Raw genomic sequence first — 18,336 nt, forward strand, 5'->3', positions numbered from 1 at the left:
GTCATAAAGTAAACAAATATTACAGTAGAAAATCCCATCCACTTCAAAGCACAGCCATATGTTGAAATCAGACCTGAAATAACAAAGGTTCCATTATCTGTTAACCAGGAAACGCAGCAGAAATAAGCAAGAGTCAAACTGTTGTTTTGCAATGATCTGTATAGGAAAAAGTGCAAAGCACGAGTATCTTATGACTCGTAGACTTTGCAGAATAATTAAAGTATAAATCACCTAACAACAATCTGACTGGGAGAAATATTCTCTTGTGGCTCTCCAATTAAATTAAATTTAAATTAACAGCCTGAATAGATTGTTACAAAATATATAAACAGAAACAAAATCAGTAAAATTCAAAAGTCAAAAAATTAACTCATATGCTTTAGTGGCCTTCTCAGGCCAGAGTAAGTTAAATTTCCAGTGCTGTATTTAACTACATATTTGCAACGTGTGGGAACAGTTAACACAGTTTCATTCTGCTCCAATGCACCGGGTAAAATGGCATTTTGGTCAGGTTCTCTGACAGAGTGGATTCCTGGTAACAGCAGATCTGCATCTTGGTAGCAGAAAGGTTAGGATGTATGTTGACTAGATGCTTAAATGTATTACTTTCTATAACAGATACTCCTTTCATCACAGACACATCAGTATACGTTAACTGTAGAGAAAACTTGTCAAAAATGCACAGTTTCCATTAAGTGTTAGGGATAATTTAGGCCTCTTGCCCTTTTAACATTTGCAAGTCAAACTGTTTTCGTTAGCTCAGGCTTTAGTTATTTTAACTCCAGATAGATGAGTGAGATTTTTCCAAATCTTGTCGAAACTTGAAGAAATTCCTGAACAGAACAGCGTCTGAAGAGAAACAACCTCAAGACTGTTTCAAAATGACTGCTGCGTGGGTGAGAATTGGCAGGCCCGGTCGTGTGCCCCGCTGGGTGGGAGTCAGAGCGCAGGCTGAGCACGCTGCCAGGCGCAGCTCGAGCTCCTCCGCAGCCTTTCATGAATGAACTTCGGGAGTTTTTTTATGAATGGGCGCTCCGTCCTTGAATGAACACCCGAGCGCCGCACGCTGATTGGCCCCGGAGGATAAAGCCACGCCCACTCCCCCCTGGCTGAGGCCCTGCGCGAGCTGCGATTGGCGGGCGTGCCCGGCGCAGGGCTTCATTCAGGGAGTCAATGAAACAAAGGAGCGGGGAGCCGGGCCGGGCGGGCGGCGATGCGCCAATGGGAGCCCGGCCCCGGGCTCACGGCGGCCTGAGCGGGCGGGCGGGGCTGCCCCGGGCTCCGCATGGGCCGGGAGGCGCCGCCGCCACCACCGGGTGAGGCTCGTCCCGGGGGCTCGTCCCGTTCACGCTGGGGGGGCTCGTCCCGGCCAGACGGCCTCGCTCCCGCCTCGTTGATTCAAGTTTGGGGAGCGGTGAGGAGCCCCCCACCGGGTATAGGGTTCCCCCCACCCGGTGTGGGCTGGCCTCGGCAGGTGCGGGAGGCTCGGCTCGTTGTTAGTTTAACCCCCGCCGTGCCTCTGCCCCCCCCTCAGGTGCCCGCCGAGAGCAGGCAGCTCCGCGGAGGTAGCGCACGGGCGGCAGGATGAAGGGGTACCTGGACCAGCAGGTGCCGTTCACCTTCCCGCAGGTGAGTGGCGGCTCCGCAGGGCGGGGGGTGGGAAGGGTTTTGGGGGGTCTGGGCCGGGAGAGCCCTCGCTCAGAGCCCCCGCACTGATCCTCTCCACCCGCAGCAGCCGCCCGGCCATGCGGGGCCCGGGTGCGGGGCTCCGGAGGGCGCTGGGAAGAGCCCCGTGGAGCCGGGCTTGCCTCCGGTGCAGGATTCGGAAGGTAAGGGGGGAGGTGGAGGGGAGGTTGGGGGTGTTGAAGGCTTCTGGGCAGGGAGCAGGTCCTCCCCCTGCGCCTCCGCCCCCACCTCCCCGTCCCGCCCGGCATCTCCGCCGCTGGAGCATCCTGCTGTCCCTCCCCAGCGCTCCACTGAGGAACCCTCTCGCTTTTCGTGCAGACCTCTTCCAGGACTTGAGCCAGTTCCAGGAGACTTGGCTGACAGAAGGTAGGCTCCTTCCCCTCGCTCTGTTTTGGTTTGTTCGGCTCTTGCTCGTTCGTCTTTCGGTGTTTGTTCTGCTCCTTCGCTTCGTTTGCCTAGCTCCAAACGCTGAGTGTTTTTTTTTTTCAGACTTGCCAACCTCTGGGCTGTGTAAATGAAGAAGCATGAATCACACTATTGTGCTGGGTATTTGCTTATGAATGGAACTTGGCTGTTAGCCCGTTTTCCTGGTTACAATTTTCGTTTCAGCCTCTACTTGTTACTGGTTTGATTTTATGTTAATTTTTTGCTTATCTTTGTTAGTTGCCAAAATATTGATATTTTCTTAAACAAACAATAATCTGTTATTTTAATTTGGGGAACAAGGTGCTTTTCTTAGTTGTTTTTTTTTTTTTTTTTTTTAAAAAGATAATTCTCTGAAAGGACCTTCCTGGAGTTTGTCTTTCTACATGCTGCTCAGTTTGAAGTCTAAATTGTTTTGCCTTTTGATTTCAAGGAAGAGGAAACTTCAAGGTCCAGGGAGTGCCTTTAATTCAAAGTGAAAGTGGTTCTAAACGGCATAATGAATTTGTTCTGATTCCAGGACTACAAATGATCCCTTTTCTAGAAGAATTCAAAATGTATCCTCAAGTACAGACTTTTGATAAACATAAGAGAGCTTAATGCATCTAGGTACTTAACAAATATTTAACAATAGTATGAAAACATGCATGGCATTTTGAGCAGGTTTTTTTCCTTGAATTCTTCAACAAGTGAGGGACAAACCTGTCAAACAGTTCTCTGTATTTTTTTCCTAAAAACCTTCAAAAAGGTAGTAACCTAAGTAAGGTTAGTAAGAAAAAAAAAAAAAGTGTTTTACATTCTTTTCAAATTCAAATGAAATGTCATTGATCAGGCAGCATTCAAGGGTGTGAGGACTGTCAGGATGCAAAAGGAATTATCTGGAGGCTCCTCTGCGATTTAAACAATTTGCTAATTTGGAGCAGAAAAATAGGTATTAATTGCTGATCATTTATTAGATCTGCGGAGTGTGCATGCTTGCTTGAGACCGGTTTCTCTTAAATCTTCAAAAACCTTGAGATGCTGATGAGACTTGTTTGCCTCAGTCAGATTCTGGTAGACTTTCAATTTTAGGCTTTCCAATATTTTTAAATAGCTCCTTAATCCAAACAATTTGCACACAATCACTACGATAAAACTGTCAGTAGCAGAGTGTTTGTAGAATGAATTCACCAGCACCCCGAGTGAAGAGAAGGTCATCCCAGGGTCTTGTAGCACCGAACGGAGAAAGGGAACCTGCTGTCCTGTGACTGAGAAATTGTAATGCAAACCTTAGAAGAAAAGTAGCAGCACAAAACTGTATTTCCTATTGAATACCTTCCACTTCTGGGAAGAAATCTTTAGTGGCTACTGGAGTGGAAGGAACTCTGGATTCTCCAAACAGCTCTGCTCTTTGCTTCCTGTCAGTGAACAGACTTTGGCTCCCTGAGTTCCTACCTTCTCACTTGATCTTTAGAAGTATTAATGCTTTGTAGCATCCTTTGTTCAAAGGATTTCAGGAACTTTGCCACTTCCTGTATTTTTTTTTTCTTTGCAATACATCTGTCAATTATGCATTGCAGTCTTGATTTTCCGATTGGGATAGCTGAGTCCCAGAGCATCCCAACAGCTTGTCAAAATCACACGGCTCCGAATGGGCTCCAGGTTTCCCATTACCTGCTTTTGCGCCATAAACATGAAGAGCAATACCCTCCCCACAGCAGTCAGTGCTTCATAAAACTTAATGAGATTTTTTGATGAAAATGCAGAGAGATTTCTTGAAATTACTAATGAATCTTCAGAGCTGAGAAGACAAGATTTTAATAGGGACAAAATTAAATGAGGGTAGAGTCCAGAAGTAATGATCATTAAACTATGGTAGATACAGAAGACTTCAGAGATGGGTTTGTAGCAGGGGTTAGTTTGGAAAGGTCACAATAGAATCTGGATAAAAAAAAAAAACTCATGGAAGGATATTGTTTTTTTGTTGTTTGTTTTTTCTGTTTTGGCAAGTAGAATTTCCATTTCCATATCTTTTTGTCTTTATTAGATTAAAAGTCCAGGGTGACTGCAAGAGAAACACTTGACTTTCTAGAAACTGGCTGTTGCAATGCAAGAAATGCCCAGTGATGATAGCTATTGCATGCTTTCAGAAAATAGCAAGTGGGTTTCTTATACAGCTCATCGCATCCGGTCATAGTCAAAGTGAGATTTTTGAGGAAATTCAGTGTGTGTTTTAATCATCTGATTTATGACTTTAGACTGCACGCATAGGGACCTATTTTCTCCCATGGTGATTCCCAGTTGCAGAATTTTAACCAAAAAAAAAAAGCCTTTTGAAGCAGGGTATTTAGCTTTTTTGTCTATTTTATTTTATTCTATCTTACAGTTACTTTTAAATTAAGGGGGAAAAAATAGGAAGGAAGCAAATATTAGATACAAATTTACAACAAACATTCAGCCATATGCAAAATGTTAATAAAACTTCAACCATGTATACACTTGAGTATATATGTATGAATATATTTTTGTGTATATGTGCGTATGATTTCATTCTTGGGGGTATCTTTGTTAGCTTTTTAGAGTATTTTAACAGTAGCAATTAACACCTGATTTCACCTTTGCATAAAACACTATCTGCAGATAGATGGCTCTAAAAAGAAACAGATGCTTAGAAAACCCTAGGCCTTGTTACTAAAATTCTGAAGTCCTCATCTACACCATTTTAAGCAGAATCTGTTAGAATGTGATGTGGAGCTGGCAGCTGCACAGAAGTGATTCTTTGAGTGAGGTTGTCAGCAATGCAATGGGCAGTAAGCTGAGAAATCCAAACTCAGCTCCTGTGATGTGATCCCTGTTATTTCTCCTATTTTGATGTCACTTTTTCAAGGTAGTTCATAATTCCTTTTATGTAGGTTTGCTTCTGTTCCCCTCCTTTTACCACTTATGGTTCCCATTAGTTGTCATATAGGTTATTTTAAGGAGCAGTGAGAAGAGCTTGGCTCCTTCCATTCCAATCCGCAGCCTGTCGTTAGTGCAGTATTATTCCCTGAGGTTTATTTTTGGCTTGTCTTGTCTAGCTCAGCTTCACATGACTGAGATTACTGGGCTTCCATTCCTCATCTCCCCTTACTTTGACTACCTCACCTTTGCTTTAGAGCTAAGTGCAGTATTTTTGTTTGCATTGCAATATCCCAAACTGGCTCTGCTATGAACTAACAGCGACGCTATTTTCAGCCATAGTTTCTGAGAGATTTTGTGAAATAAGCATCTGCTGCAAAGTTCTCCCTTCCCTGCAATTAAAGGGACATAAAAGTAATTGTTGGAAGTAATAAAATATTATTGTAACGCGACACGTGCTGCGGTTAAGGGTTCTCTCTATGGCAATTTCTCCCAGAGCCTGCCTAGGTGCTCAGTTCTTTGTCAGGTCTGAATTCACCACGTCAGCTGCTATCTCTGGGTAGTGGAGGGCTGCTCTGGGGGTGGACTGAAGCCATCTGAGCTAAGGAAAGAGAGGAGCAAACCATCTTGTAGGAGGGTGTAAGCGTGCTTGGTTGTATTTACGGTTGAAAAATCTGCAGGAATTGTTTCCTCTGCAAATGTGCAAGGGCAGAGCTGATTAATGCTTCACTTGGCAAACGAGGGAAGCAGAAACTGGAGAACATGCGTAGCTGGCTTCTGTGAAACCAGAAGAGCTAGTAACCAAAATAAACAGACCAGCACTAGCTGCATGTACCAAAATGACTTAATTCCTATTCTAGCATTTGATTTTGTGTTAGAATAATCTGTCAAGGGCACCTGTGCATCTTGCAATAAAACTTTTCCATCTTCTGGGCTGTTTCAGTATGTTTTAATTCCCTGTTCTGAAATGGCTTCAAGGCAACCCAGGCATGGGCTAAGGCCACCTCGAGGTAGGTGATCCATGAACAGGCTGATCAAAGCTGGAGCTGAGAAAAGGCAGGCAGCTGCGTGTAGGCAGGTGAGCAATTCCATATTCCAGTGGAATACGGAATTCCAATATTTTAATTCCAGTATTTTAATTTAAAATAAGTATTTAGTCCGAAGAATGATGAAGTACACAGGGGAAGACTTTCCTCGTGTCTCCGATGTCGATGCTATGGGAATCTCTCACCAGCTTTTTTTTTACAGCTTTAGCAAAGTCTAGTCGTGGAAATCAGAATTACTAAATGTGAACCCCTGGCTCACCCAGTGGCATCAAACTACAGACAGCACGCTTGTGACTTCATGCCACAAGCCTCTCCAGTTTGGCTCCAGGAGGCTTTAGGCCTGAAGCTTCTCAACGTCATTGAGATGCTAATGTTGTTAACGATTTATCACCCTCAGCAACATCTTGTAGGGGGTGTGCTGCTGCCAGGTGAACGGGGCCTCTGCAGGCTTTCAGCTGTCTTTTAGACAGTCTTGGAAATACCAGCAAGGTTTGAGAAATCTGAGTGTTCTTGGAGTGGTGCTACCAGTGCTGTCGACAGGGCAGAGGCTTTTAGAAATAAGCTTTACAGCACTGATCACTGGGAAAATAGCAGTGCTTTGCAGTCAGGCTTGCTCTTACATTTCCCACTTACAAAATCATACACACATGCAAGGCATTATTTATAATTTCTCTCTCCTGGTACCAGGTTATATTATTATTATTATTATTTTCTTCTGAAATATTCTCTTTCTGCTGATCTACATACTGTAGCCTATTCTGCTAGTGCCAACCTATCCACTGCTTCTGGAGCTACTGAAAGGATTGTTTCTGTTGAAGCCATAGATGTTCCCCATGCTCAGCGCTTTGGCATAACCCTGCCAAATCTATCAGCTGGTAATTATCTTCCCCCTGCTAAATGCTTAAAAATCTCTGCATATTATGTTTCTGAGGAAAAATGTGAGCCTTGAGCTAATAAACTCGGTGTCCTTTTTCTCTCCAAGGTAAGAGACCAAGAAAGTGGCAGGCTGATGCAGCACAACTGCAGGCAGAGGAATGGGATTCATTAATCCCAGAGGGAAAGTAGCCTTAGTCACTAAAGTGCATCCCCGCGGAAAGCTCAGATCTTTCCTGCATAGACTTATTTCTACCTTACTGTTAATTACACCGCGCAAAGTGCCAAATCTAATTCTCCTCTCTCTCTCCCTCCCCCGGCAGCTCAGGTTCCAGACAGCGATGAGCAATTTGTGCCTGACTTCCATTCAGAGAACCGTAAGTAGCGCAGGGGCGACGGGCGGACGCTGCATCTCGGTGCATCTCTGGGGAGAAGGGCAGGAGACACTTCACCCAAAGGGATATGTAAATGCAACACGCAGGCATTGAGGCTGCAGTGCTCCTTCCTGCATTGTTGTGACAGACAAGACACAAAAAAAAATGCTAATTGTCCCCACCTAGACAATGTAAAGGTATGTGTGTGGTGGGAGCTACCAGTCCCTTATGCTGAGTGCTTCCAGCAGATGTCTTGGTTAGGGTGTGTGTGAATTATTAGCTATCCCTGAAGAGCATAGGAAGTGCATTAGTATGATATTCAAAGGCAGAATTTGAGCGATTGCCCCCCAGAGCAAAAGGAAGGGGGCTGTACGTGGAATTCCAGGTGCTGTACATGGGATTCCAGGTGCTGCGTGTCCCCGGGTGCTGCTCTGGGGCTCACCTGCGTGGCCTCTGGCTGAGCTCATGCTGCCAGCACGGCCTCTCCCTGCCCTGAGGAGCCATCTGTTGAAAACACGGCACATGTTTGCACAGGGGTGTGCGGAGCACACCGCAAACATTTGCTCTGAGAGCTGGGCAGAGCATTCACCTTGCAGAGGAGCTGAGCGTTGCGCAGGTCCAGGCGTGGATCTCGGAAAGTTCCCCACTGGGGCTGTGCAACAATTTCTGCTCTTCTCACGCTGGGCCTGCTTCAGCCGGTCCTTGCAGGGTGCTGCCAGCTCAGCTGGAGCCTGGTGCTGAGCTGACCAAGCCTACACACTTGAAATTAATCCAGACCGTTCGAAATAGCTGCGGGAACCCAGAGCCTCAATTTCAGCGGCGTGTCGGGGCTGTGAGAAGATGCTTCCCCATCCTCTGGGCACGCACGCCTGGCAGCACAGGGAGCAGAGGTGCTCCTTTAAAGCTGCTGCAGTCAATTTTGCTCTCCCATGCCAATGCCCCTCTCTGCCTGGGGCGCTTTTCCCTGTGAAAACCAAAATGAAGCACTTTGATGCGGTGTTCTCGCCTACCTCCTTCCCCGCCTTGGCTCTGGCGTGCTCTCTGAGTCATGCAGCTTGTTTCTTCCTCTCTTTGACCTAGAACTGAGGAGAGGGCTGCTCCCATGTTTCACTCCGAATGAATGAGCCAGTTGTAATGCGATAGCCTGTTCCAGCTATTAGGGGCCGGAAAGAATTGGCTGCTCCTAGCACATTTAGCTTCTCGAGGCTTCAATGGAGCTCAGTGTACTGGACAGAGCTTTTTTTTTTTTTTTCTTTCCAAAGCCTCAGCCAAAACATCAGCATTTTTAGATGGGTTCTGTCCATCCCTTTACTCTGCATGCTGAAAGGAGCTGCTCAGAGCTGGCCGTGGGAGCCCCTTGTCCCTGAGGAGGAGCAGGAGCCAGAAGCAGGATGAGGCTCTGGTCTCTTATGGATGGATTTATTCCTACTGATTGTGCTGGGCTGTTTGGAGCCGTTTGGGTCCTGGTGCGACGCAGAGAGTGAAGATGGGCTTTCCTGGGGTAGGCTGAATCCCAAGGCAGGCAAAAGGAGTCAGACTTGTGGTTTGTTTTTTTCCTTTCTTGCTGAGAAAAACTATTTTGGGGAGGTGTGTTGGCAAACTGAAGTGGCCAGACCCTCCTGTGCTGAGAGAGGCAGCAGCATTTTTGCTAGCAGCCTGCTACGGCGCTTCTGAAGGGGCAGAGTGGATTTGCTGGGAGCAAGAGCTGTCCTGAGGGTGGCTGCTGCTCATACGGCTTGGGTTAGTGCTGAAAGAAACCCAGCAAAAGTATGAGGTATTTGCAGCTCAGGATGTGACCTTCCACCCTTGGAACTGTAATCACAGCTCTGAGCATCCCACTCCTCGTAAGCAGCGTTGTGTCAGCTCGAGAGGTGGGAGTAAACTGGCAAACGGGGACTGCAACGAGCCTTAGAAAGAGCTTACGGTTTTGATTTGGAGGACAGACCTCTCCCTTGTTTGAGAAACAAGCCTAGACCTGTGCACCTTTCTGGGGTTACTCTTCTTTCCTTCCCAAGTGTCAGCAGCCTCCTAACAGCAGTAGCAGAGCCCAGAGGCAAAGGCAGAAGATGCTTACCGTGTGCCCTGCAGCCAGGATGAGGTTTTCTGATGAACTAGTGAGGGAAGTTTTGCTCCCTGCTGGATTTAATTAAGCACAAGAAGTAACAATACCCACATCCTGGTGCTGTAAACTGCAGCCCACGTTTGTTATTCATGAAATTCTAACCAGCCCAGAAATATTCCTCCTCCTTGCACCAGGAGGGAGGCTGTGGAGAGGACCTGCAAGCCGCTCTTCCAGCTTGGAGGTGGCTTCTGGTGAAAGTGGGGACTTGGAAGTCAGGCTTCTGCTTTGTACTCTGCTCTAACACTGATGCAGCTCTTCTGGAATAGCTAATATCAAATAACGTATAATAATATATCTGTATAAGTTGGTTAGTGCTTCTGGAAATGCTACTTTCGTGAAGTGTCTGCGTGCAAGGCAGTCTGGTGACAGCCTGTAATAGGATGCAATGTATATAATGGTATTTTCCCATGGAAGGCTTTCAGCTCATTAGCTTTGTCTGCAAAAACCTTCACTTATTGTCATAGAATCATAGAATCATAGAATATCCTGAGTTGGAAGGGACCCTTAAGGATCATCAAGTCCAACTCTTGACACCGCACAGGTCTACCCAAAAGTTCAGACCATGTGCCTAAGTTCACAGTCCAATCTTTTGTCCTACAAGACGAACTATGCTATCAGGAAATCTGCAGCGCAACATCATAGAAGTATGTTGTACCTTAATGCGGCGTTCCGTGGTAATGCTGCCCACAAGACGTGATTGCCAGGTGTGTTAACAAAGGAGCACTTTGCATAACACAAACCAAAGCTTTGCTTTTGTGGGCTCAAAAAAAACGGATATAGGCACGCTACCCCTTGGGACTCTCTCCGTAACCAAGAAAAGCTTCAACTGAATTTTTCACGTCTTCCCCCACAGTAGCTTTTCACAGTCCTCCTGCTAAGATTAAAAAGGAGCCGCAGAGTCCCTCCTCGGACCCCACGCTGTCCTGCAACCACAAGCAGCCATTCCAGTACCGCAATGGCGAGCAGTGCCTTTATGCCAGGTAATGCCGCTCCCCCAGGTGCCTATGGGGAACCGTTTCCTAAAACAAAGAGCTACCACCTTATCTGATGGGGTGGTGTCACCACCATCTGACCTGGCTGCTGGGTGAGGGGGGTGCGGTGCAGTACAGATCACCCTGGGGTTGGTATCTCCAGTGCGTGGGGTAGCCCGGAGCCATGGGGAGGGGATCTGGGCCAACACCTTCAGTTTTCCCTGTTACTGTCCTGTTGCTGAGAGCAATGTTGACTGCAGAACTGTAACGCTACGATATCTGTTTGACTGTCCCAGTGCCTATGATCAGCCCAGACAAGTCGGAATCAAGTCCCCCGACCCAGGAACCCCGATACAGTCACCGCTCCAACAGTTCCCTAGACAGGACCGGAGCTTCCTGACCCCTGCGGGGCCACCCCACCCCACATCCAGCTGTGGATACCTCATCGAAAACAGGTGAGTTCCCGCTAGGAGGAGCAGCTGCTGGCCAGGCTTTGGTGGTTCAGAACAGGAGGGGCTGCAGCATCCGGATCCAAGTGCTCAGCTTCCAGCAACCTCAGGATCCCAGGAAAAAAAACCCTAAAGCACCTGGGACCCACAGCTGCTGCCTGGGGTTTGAAGAGGAAGCCTTCAGCACTGAGCCCACCATGGCAAATGCCTGCTGCTGGGTCCCTTCCTTGCCCCATGCAGCTCCTCCAGCCCTCGTAACAAGCAAAACAAGGCGGCTTGCCCCCTCGAGCAGACCCCTTGCAGCTCAGAGGGCCAGGCAAGCAGCCATCCCATGGCCTCTCCCCTCTTCCAGCTCTGCCTACCAGCCGCCCGTGGAGATGTGCCGCTCCTTCCCCTCCTCGCAGGGCATGGCCCGAGAAGTTGGCTACCAGCGCCAGCTGTCCGAGCCCGGCCTCCAGTACCCTCCGCAGGGCTTCAAGCAGGAGTACCACGACCCACGGTACGAGCAGGCGAGCCAGGCAGGCAGCAGCTGCCAATACCCAGCAGCCGTGGTGGTCAAGCAGGAGCAGGTGGACTACGTGTACGACTCAGGTATAAACCGGGTTTTATCTTGTGGGGGTGTGTGGTCTGGGAAACTGGCTGTGGAGTAGGAAATGCAATTAATTTGGACTGCTTAGAGTGCCCAAGAGAAGCTTGGGACATTCACTCTCCATACAATGTTTGCAGATAACAAACACGGAAAATGATCATGCAATGCCATGCCTCATCTCAGCCAGGCTGGATCGCTGTGTTAATAAATAATGGCAATTCCATTTCCATTAATGGAACCAGCCCTGGCTTCTTGGCTGGAGCCCTGACTCCTGCAATCTCTAAAAACACTTTGGCACCTGGCCAGCCCAATGCATTTGGGAGGTTTGGACAGAAATCTTGCATTCTTAGATATATTTTTATCTGGTCAGATAATGCTGATCGTTCTGGTTAGATTCCAAAGATGAGCCCTTAAAGGAAAGGAGCTTGCTCATGGGGGTTGGCTGAACTTACTGAAGGACTGGCAGAGAAAGTGGAGCTGGGGCTTCTGCCTCAGGCACATGAAAAGGTACAGCAAAGGAACCAGCTTGCCCTATTAACAAGAAAACCTGGAGCAGAGGCTCCAGGTTTGTGTTGCCCAGTTCCACTATTTGGATTATGCCTGGTGCACATTACAGATGTGCAAACAAATGCACAGGAATGGACATAAGGAGAGAAACTTTCTCCTAGCTCAAGGTGGTTGGAGGACAGTTCATGCCATGTAACTTAGGAGCTTGAAACTCCCTTATGCATTTGTATTTAATCTAATGTTATGGGGTGGTCTCATTATTCATGTAAATGTCAAAAGCTTATGAAGAACTTGGATTCAGTAAAAACACCCCCAGGGGAGTAGACTTCACAGGATACTATGCAGTGTATAAAGGACTTTTTTCTTGCTTTAAATTTACCTTTGTATTTCTCCCCGTTCATGTCTCATAAGAGACCTCACAAACAGAGGAACACAGAGATGAATCTCAACACTATTTCTCCTCACTTCATATGGATGTCAGTCAGAAACCATAGCAGTGACTAGGTAAAAGCCCCTAAACCTGACGAATTAATATGCTGGAGAGCGCTGTGCAGTGAGCTCCACCACCAGCCACTGAAGTTTCTCTCTCACGACACTAGAAACGGAGGAGGGTGTTCTGGTTTTGCAGAGAGTTTTGGCCTTGAGGGGGTTGTGTGGGCCGCTAGGTAGCAGAAAGGGAGAAAAGCGAGGTCAGCTTTAAAGGATTTACACTGAAAACCTTCTGTAAATGACAGCAGAAAGGAAGGAATCAAATATCTTGGAGCCCGTACAGAAAACCCATCTCGGATCCCTGCAGCAGGAGGTGACCTTCGAACCCCAGCAGAGGAGAGGGGCGCTGGGTGCAGGGGTTGTGCTGGGTGACCCCGAGCTGCGGCTCACGGAGCTGCCTGGCCCCGTGCCTCTTCCCTGAATCCCTGAATGGAGGCAGAGGAATTTCATTCACAAAATGGAGGCGTCAGGAGATGCAGCGCTCCCAGCCCGGCTGCCCAGGGATCAGCTTTCACTGCTGACAGCGGCTGCGGCTGGAAACCCGAGTGCTGCTCCCTACAGCAGCTCCCTGAGGGAGCTGGTGCCCCGTGTGAGATAAACCTGCTCTGTTCTGACAAACAGATCCTAAAGTCTAAAACCAAAAGAGGCTGAAGAGACTCGGGTGGCTAACAAGAGCCTGGCCCCTTCCAAGGATGGGTGAGCATGGAGCTGGGGCTGAGCTGCCTCGTGCCGAGCCAACCTCCACCTGCTGCTTCTCATAGAAACAGGGCGCACAGAGCAAATAGCAGAGACTTCAGAGGATCACAATAGAAATAAAGTTTATAGTTCCAAAAATAGCTCTCTAGACACCAGAGCAATCAGGTAATTCTCTTACATTCCATGAGGGATAAATCTTATTTTTTTTCTGCAGACTTGTCCAAAGACTTGCTGCCCTGACATCACTCGCCCAATAAGCTGTTCTAGAGGGAGCGTTGCTTCTGGTGTCCCGGTGTTTTAATGGACACTTTGAATTTGGTCACTTTAGCAGAAATAAATACTTAAAGAAAAAGCTCCCCCGAGAGTAAGGAATACATCGCTGCTGATACTACACTTTCACTGGGTCCTTCTGCCCAAACAGGGGAAGAAAATGTGCAAACCCCAAAGAATGCTTTTTTGAGAGTAGTTTATGATTGCAATAACGCACAGTCTGTCAGCTCAGAGTACCCTTCCGCCCTTAGCATCAGCAAAATGTCTGCTGAAGACAATGGCTTTACAGAGGAGCATAAAGGGTACGAGGTAAATCTTTCCAAAGCTCCCTGATACAGCTTCCATTTTGGCTGTGGACAGAAAATAGGTTTGTTTCAGAAAATGTGGGATTTGGAAATGAGATCTAGAGGATATAAATTACAGTGCCCAGGCAATGATACATACTGCACAGAGATCTTAAAAAGATCTGCTCGTTTGCAAACTTAGCTGAGAAAATGTACAGGCAAAAATAATCTGTCCGGGAGAACTCCCTGTCTTGATGGGAAGAAGCCAGGGAGATGTAAGATAGGAGATTTCTGAGCCGCTGCCTGTAGAAAACATTCAGATGCTGCTGGTCTCCATTAATGCCTTTATAACACAGAGATAAAGCTTAGTTTGAGGTAATTGAGGGAGAGGAGTCATGCAAACCCAGCCTGCTGAATACCTGACTATCTGAATACGTGAGGAACTCAGCGATTGTCATCCCTTCCCTGTGCCTCACTGCACTCTGCTGCTCCCCTGGCCCTGATGCCCTGTGTGGGTTTTTCCTCTTTCAGGCTGCAGCTACGACAAGCAGATGAGATCCTTCTCTGATGACGTCTGCGTGGTTCCAGAAAAATTTGAAGGTCAGAGAAAGACTAACTTCTAGTTTTGCTGTAAGACAGGGTTATTCGGCATCCCTGCTAGCCGCTTGGCTGCTGTCCACGTGGTTCATTGCGCTGTGTTTTTGCAGGTGTGTTAGCTGTGGTTCATACTGCCCTTTTGGCATTTTGTGCTTTTTTTTTTTTTTTTTTAAGCAGCAAAGGCCTTCTGGCATCCGTAGCTTAATTGTGAGGGGCATCAGAGCTCCTCCTAGAAGAGCTAACGGTAAATTTGCTGCTCTGTTTTATGTGAACTGAAATGTTCTGGGTGCGTTTTTGTGAAATATGCTTTCTTTGCAACTTTTTTTTTTTTTTTTTCTCTCCACGCTGTTACCCTTAGAAACAGCTTGTTTCTCCTCCTCAGCAGGAGACATCAAGCAGGAGGTCGGAGGGTACCGGGAAGGACCTCCCTACCAGCGACGGGGATCTCTCCAGCTCTGGCAATTTCTTGTGGCTTTGCTGGACGATCCGACCAATTCCCACTTCATTGCCTGGACTGGAAGAGGGATGGAGTTCAAGCTGATTGAGCCAGAAGAGGTGAAACCTTCTAGCTTCTCCGCGGGCTCAGGGGAGCAGCTGCTGGTTCTGAGCATGCAAATTCCCTGGTGGTTTTCCTCTGCCCTGCGAAGGCTCCTGCCTCCCAGGGGTACTGGCTAAACCCCGCAGCAAGCCCAGGTTTTTAGAAGAGGTCCAAACACCTGGGTGACACCCGTATCAGCTTGAACAAAGGCTGGCTGTAGGTTTAGGGTCTTGGCAGTGCAGCGAGCCAAATCACCCCGTCTCCACTTCCCAACGCATGACACACTTCAGTCCCCAGCTCGCAGTGATCTGTGCTGTCTCCTCATGTTCCATGCCTGAGGCTGGCATCGAGGTTTGGGGTTTTGAACCCTGCTGATCATGGAAGCTTTCATGAAAATCTGAAAGAAACCACGGCCTAGTCTAACGGTATTTCGGTATCAAAAATAATGTTAACTAAGGTGTCATTCTTAATGCCACCATGTTTTAAAAAAAAAAAAGAAATTCCACCTGATGATGTCTAGGAGACTTCTGGAATTGTTTGTATCTGATCAGAGCTGCTTGTAGCCCTGTTCGTGCTGCATATCACCTTTTTGGGCACTTACCAGTGCAGATGAGTTTTTTCGGTGGGCTGACCTGCTTACAAGAGATTCTTCGGCCTCATGGACAAAGCTGAGCTCCACGTAGTGGGAGTAAGAGGCAAGTTGTTCTTCCAGTGGAGGAGGGTTCCTGGTGAACTCATCTGATTCTTGCAGATCAAGCGTAGCACAGGATGAAGCAGTCCTTCAGCATCCTCAGGCTGTCAGAGTGCTGGAGGATGAGAAGTGGGGGCAGCAAAACCGAGCTCTGCAATGGCAGGAAAAATGTCTCTGCTTCAGTCTGAGTTCTGCTCTTCCTCTTGAAGAGCTGCTAGACAAATATTGAGCCTATTACTGAAATGTTAGAAGGGTTGCTATGTGCTTTGGCGTGGTCCTGCTCCTCAAAACAGAAACAGCTGGCTAATGGCCTTGTGCCCTTGGGCTGGGCGCTCAGACATCCACGTGCTTTGTGGCTTTGTCCTGCAGGTAGCCAGGCTGTGGGGGATCCAAAAGAACCGGCCAGCCATGAACTACGACAAGCTGAGCCGCTCCCTTCGCTACTATTACGAGAAGGGCATCATGCAGAAGGTCAGTTTGCAAAGCAAAGCCTCTCGTGAGGCTCTGATGGGTTTGCCGGGTGATTTTGCAAGCTTGCCCTGGTGCCACCCGTGTGCCTGCAGGATTCTCCTCTCTTCCCTGCAGGTGGCTGGGGAGCGCTATGTGTACAAGTTCGTGTGCGAGCCCGAAGCCCTGTTCTCTCTGGCCTTCCCCGATAACCAGCGGCCGACTCTGAAGGCAGACTTTGACCGGCAGATCAGCGAGGAGGACACGGTGCCTCTGTCTCACCTGGATGAGAACGCCGCTTACCTGCCGGACCTTGGGAGCCTCCCCCCGCAGCTTTATGGCAAAGGCTACACCTATTAGTGCTGCTGGGAGCCGGCTGCCACCCCCTGCTTGTGTATATAAGGAGATGTCTGGTTAGTATTCAATCAGTATAGGCATTTTCCCAGGCCAGCCTGAGGCTGCACTGAACGGTGAATACCTGCCACGGTCAGGAAAAGGGTTGGGGCAGATGCGTGGATAAACCAGCTGGCAGCTGACAGGGCTCCTGGGTGCTTGCAATGCCACCCTGGTGTTTGGCAGGATGGGACCAGGTCTCAGCGATGCAAACGTCTTCCGAGCAGGGCAGCCCCAGCTTCAGCAGCACCTCGGGTGGTTGCTGCCTTCTGCCAGAGCAAACTCTCCTGCTGAGCCCCTCTCTTTGGCGAGATGTTCTCCTGCTCAGCTTTTTCTCAGATGTGAGGATGCTACAGTGCTGCTGCTGGCTCTGCTCCTCCGGTCTTGAGCCTCTGGATGCCCTGTCCTCAGCAAGGGATGGTTCGGACCTGCACGGACTCACCTCTGCAAAGCCAGCCTTGCCTTCACCCCAGGTGGCTGCGCCACGGATCCGACGCCTTCCCTGTGGACTGCTCTGTGGGAACGGGGAATGCTCGTCCTGTTTGTGCATGCTCCTGCCTCGTCACCTCCCTGCCCGTAATACTCCCTGCCAGGGCTGTCTGGTATGTTGGTGCTCTGTCTGAGCAAGGCAGCTGGAGACAGGGGCCAGGATGAGAGCGGGCATGGAGCACACAGCCCTGCTCCAGCACGGGGGAACTGCAGAGCTGCCTCGTGGTGTGTTTCTGGGGTGCAGGTCAAAGCCAACGTCACCGTCAGGTAGGGGGACAGCCAGGAGGCAGCCAGCCCTGAGCCACCAGTCCCTCTGAGTGGTGTGGTTATTCCAGCCCGAACGATTTCTACAGCAGCCCTCGGGATCTGTGAAGACCTGGCAGGCTCCCGGGCTTGGCTGGAAAAGCAGCTGAGGCGAGAAAAGAACCTGGTGGGGCAAGTTAAGAAAGAGCTATACAAAGTGACCTAAACCAGAGTTCTTAAAATCTCAATTTAGACTTCACCACTGCAGGCGGTTGCCTGTTTGAAGGAAATTCAGCTGCGTCGGGAGGGCAGATATCCCTGCAGCCAAACGCAGCGTGTGCAGCTGAACCACTCTTTGCCATTTTTTCCACAATAGTGAAAATTTACAACGGGCACCACATCCCCAGTGAGATGTGCCACGCTTTTTAATTAGGTGCTCCGGCCGTGTGCCCAGCTAGACAAGGAGGAGTACACTGAACCCACACAAAAAAAAAAAAAAAGAAAAAAAAAGAAAAGAAAAAAAAGCTTTTTTCCCTCAGCTTTGGATTGACGTCCTCGCTGCTGAATACAGAGCCTTGCCAATGCCTGGAGAGAGAGGAAACTGTGTGTTGAGTGAAAGCCCCATTTCCCCCACTGCCTCACCCCTGCATGGCTAATGCCAGCCCTGCCAGCCTTGCTCCTGGGCCCGAGGCCAGGGAAAGCAGCTCTCCCTGCCCCAGACGAGGCCAGGGACGTGGGGCAGCCTCCTCTGCTGCTGCCTCCCTGTGCTCCTGGCAGCTCCTGGCCCTCCTCTGCCTTGCCCTGCTCCCACCAGGTGCCTCTGGTGTCCCAGAAGTGAGGGGGGAAAGGAACCCTGCCATTGGTATAATCTGCCTTTACTATTTATGAGTGTAAAAATACTATAATTAATAAATTGGTCTATGTCTTTGGCCAGCGGCCCTTCATTCAGCCGCTGGCTGGTCCTCCCTTCCCCTCTGTGCTGGGTTTGCCCAGCTTGCAGCCCCGGGTAGCTAAGCAAGAACATAGGGAAGGGGGCTTACTCCTGGATTTTGGGGGTGTTCCAGAAACAAACGGTTCCCTCCCTGGATATCCTCCCAGGATTAACCCCAACCTCTGGCTGCAGTGAGCCCACGCTCCCACCCTGACCACCCACCAGCCACCGAGACGAGCTCCGTGGTTTCAATTAAAGAAATTGTTCCTTGCACGTTGTCTCTGTCTTGAGCCCACAGTTACACAGGCGTGGAGGAGCCCTGTCCTGCTGCGTCTGCCTCCTTCCTCGAGG

The 18,336-nt window shown here is 48.8% G+C and overlaps 1 protein-coding gene across 9 annotated transcripts; it reads left to right on the plus strand.

Moving 5' to 3' along the window:
* Positions 1-1,220: 1,220 nt before the first annotated feature.
* Positions 1,221-18,038, plus strand: ETV4 (ETS variant transcription factor 4). Of its 9 annotated transcripts, none has more exons than XM_082778857.1 (12): positions 1,221-1,316; positions 1,535-1,629; positions 1,733-1,829; positions 2,005-2,052; positions 7,229-7,282; positions 10,255-10,381; positions 10,669-10,827; positions 11,174-11,412; positions 14,188-14,256; positions 14,612-14,808; positions 15,852-15,953; positions 16,068-18,038. In XM_082778857.1, exons 2-12 carry the CDS (start codon positions 1,585-1,587, stop codon positions 16,287-16,289), a joined length of 1,359 nt encoding a protein of 452 aa, XP_082634983.1. In that variant the 5' UTR covers positions 1,221-1,316; positions 1,535-1,584; the 3' UTR covers positions 16,290-18,038. The 9 variants fall into 9 exon arrangements, with proteins under 9 accessions (XP_082634983.1, XP_082634982.1, XP_082634987.1 ...); XM_082778858.1 differs by having other exon boundaries at positions 1,315-1,414; XM_082778856.1 differs by having other exon boundaries at positions 1,308-1,629.
* Positions 18,039-18,336: the final 298 nt, after the last annotated feature.

Source organism: Aythya marila (genome assembly GCF_965140915.1).
Source record: "Aythya marila genome assembly, chromosome: 25".
Classification (NCBI taxonomy): Eukaryota; Metazoa; Chordata; class Aves; order Anseriformes; family Anatidae; genus Aythya; species Aythya marila.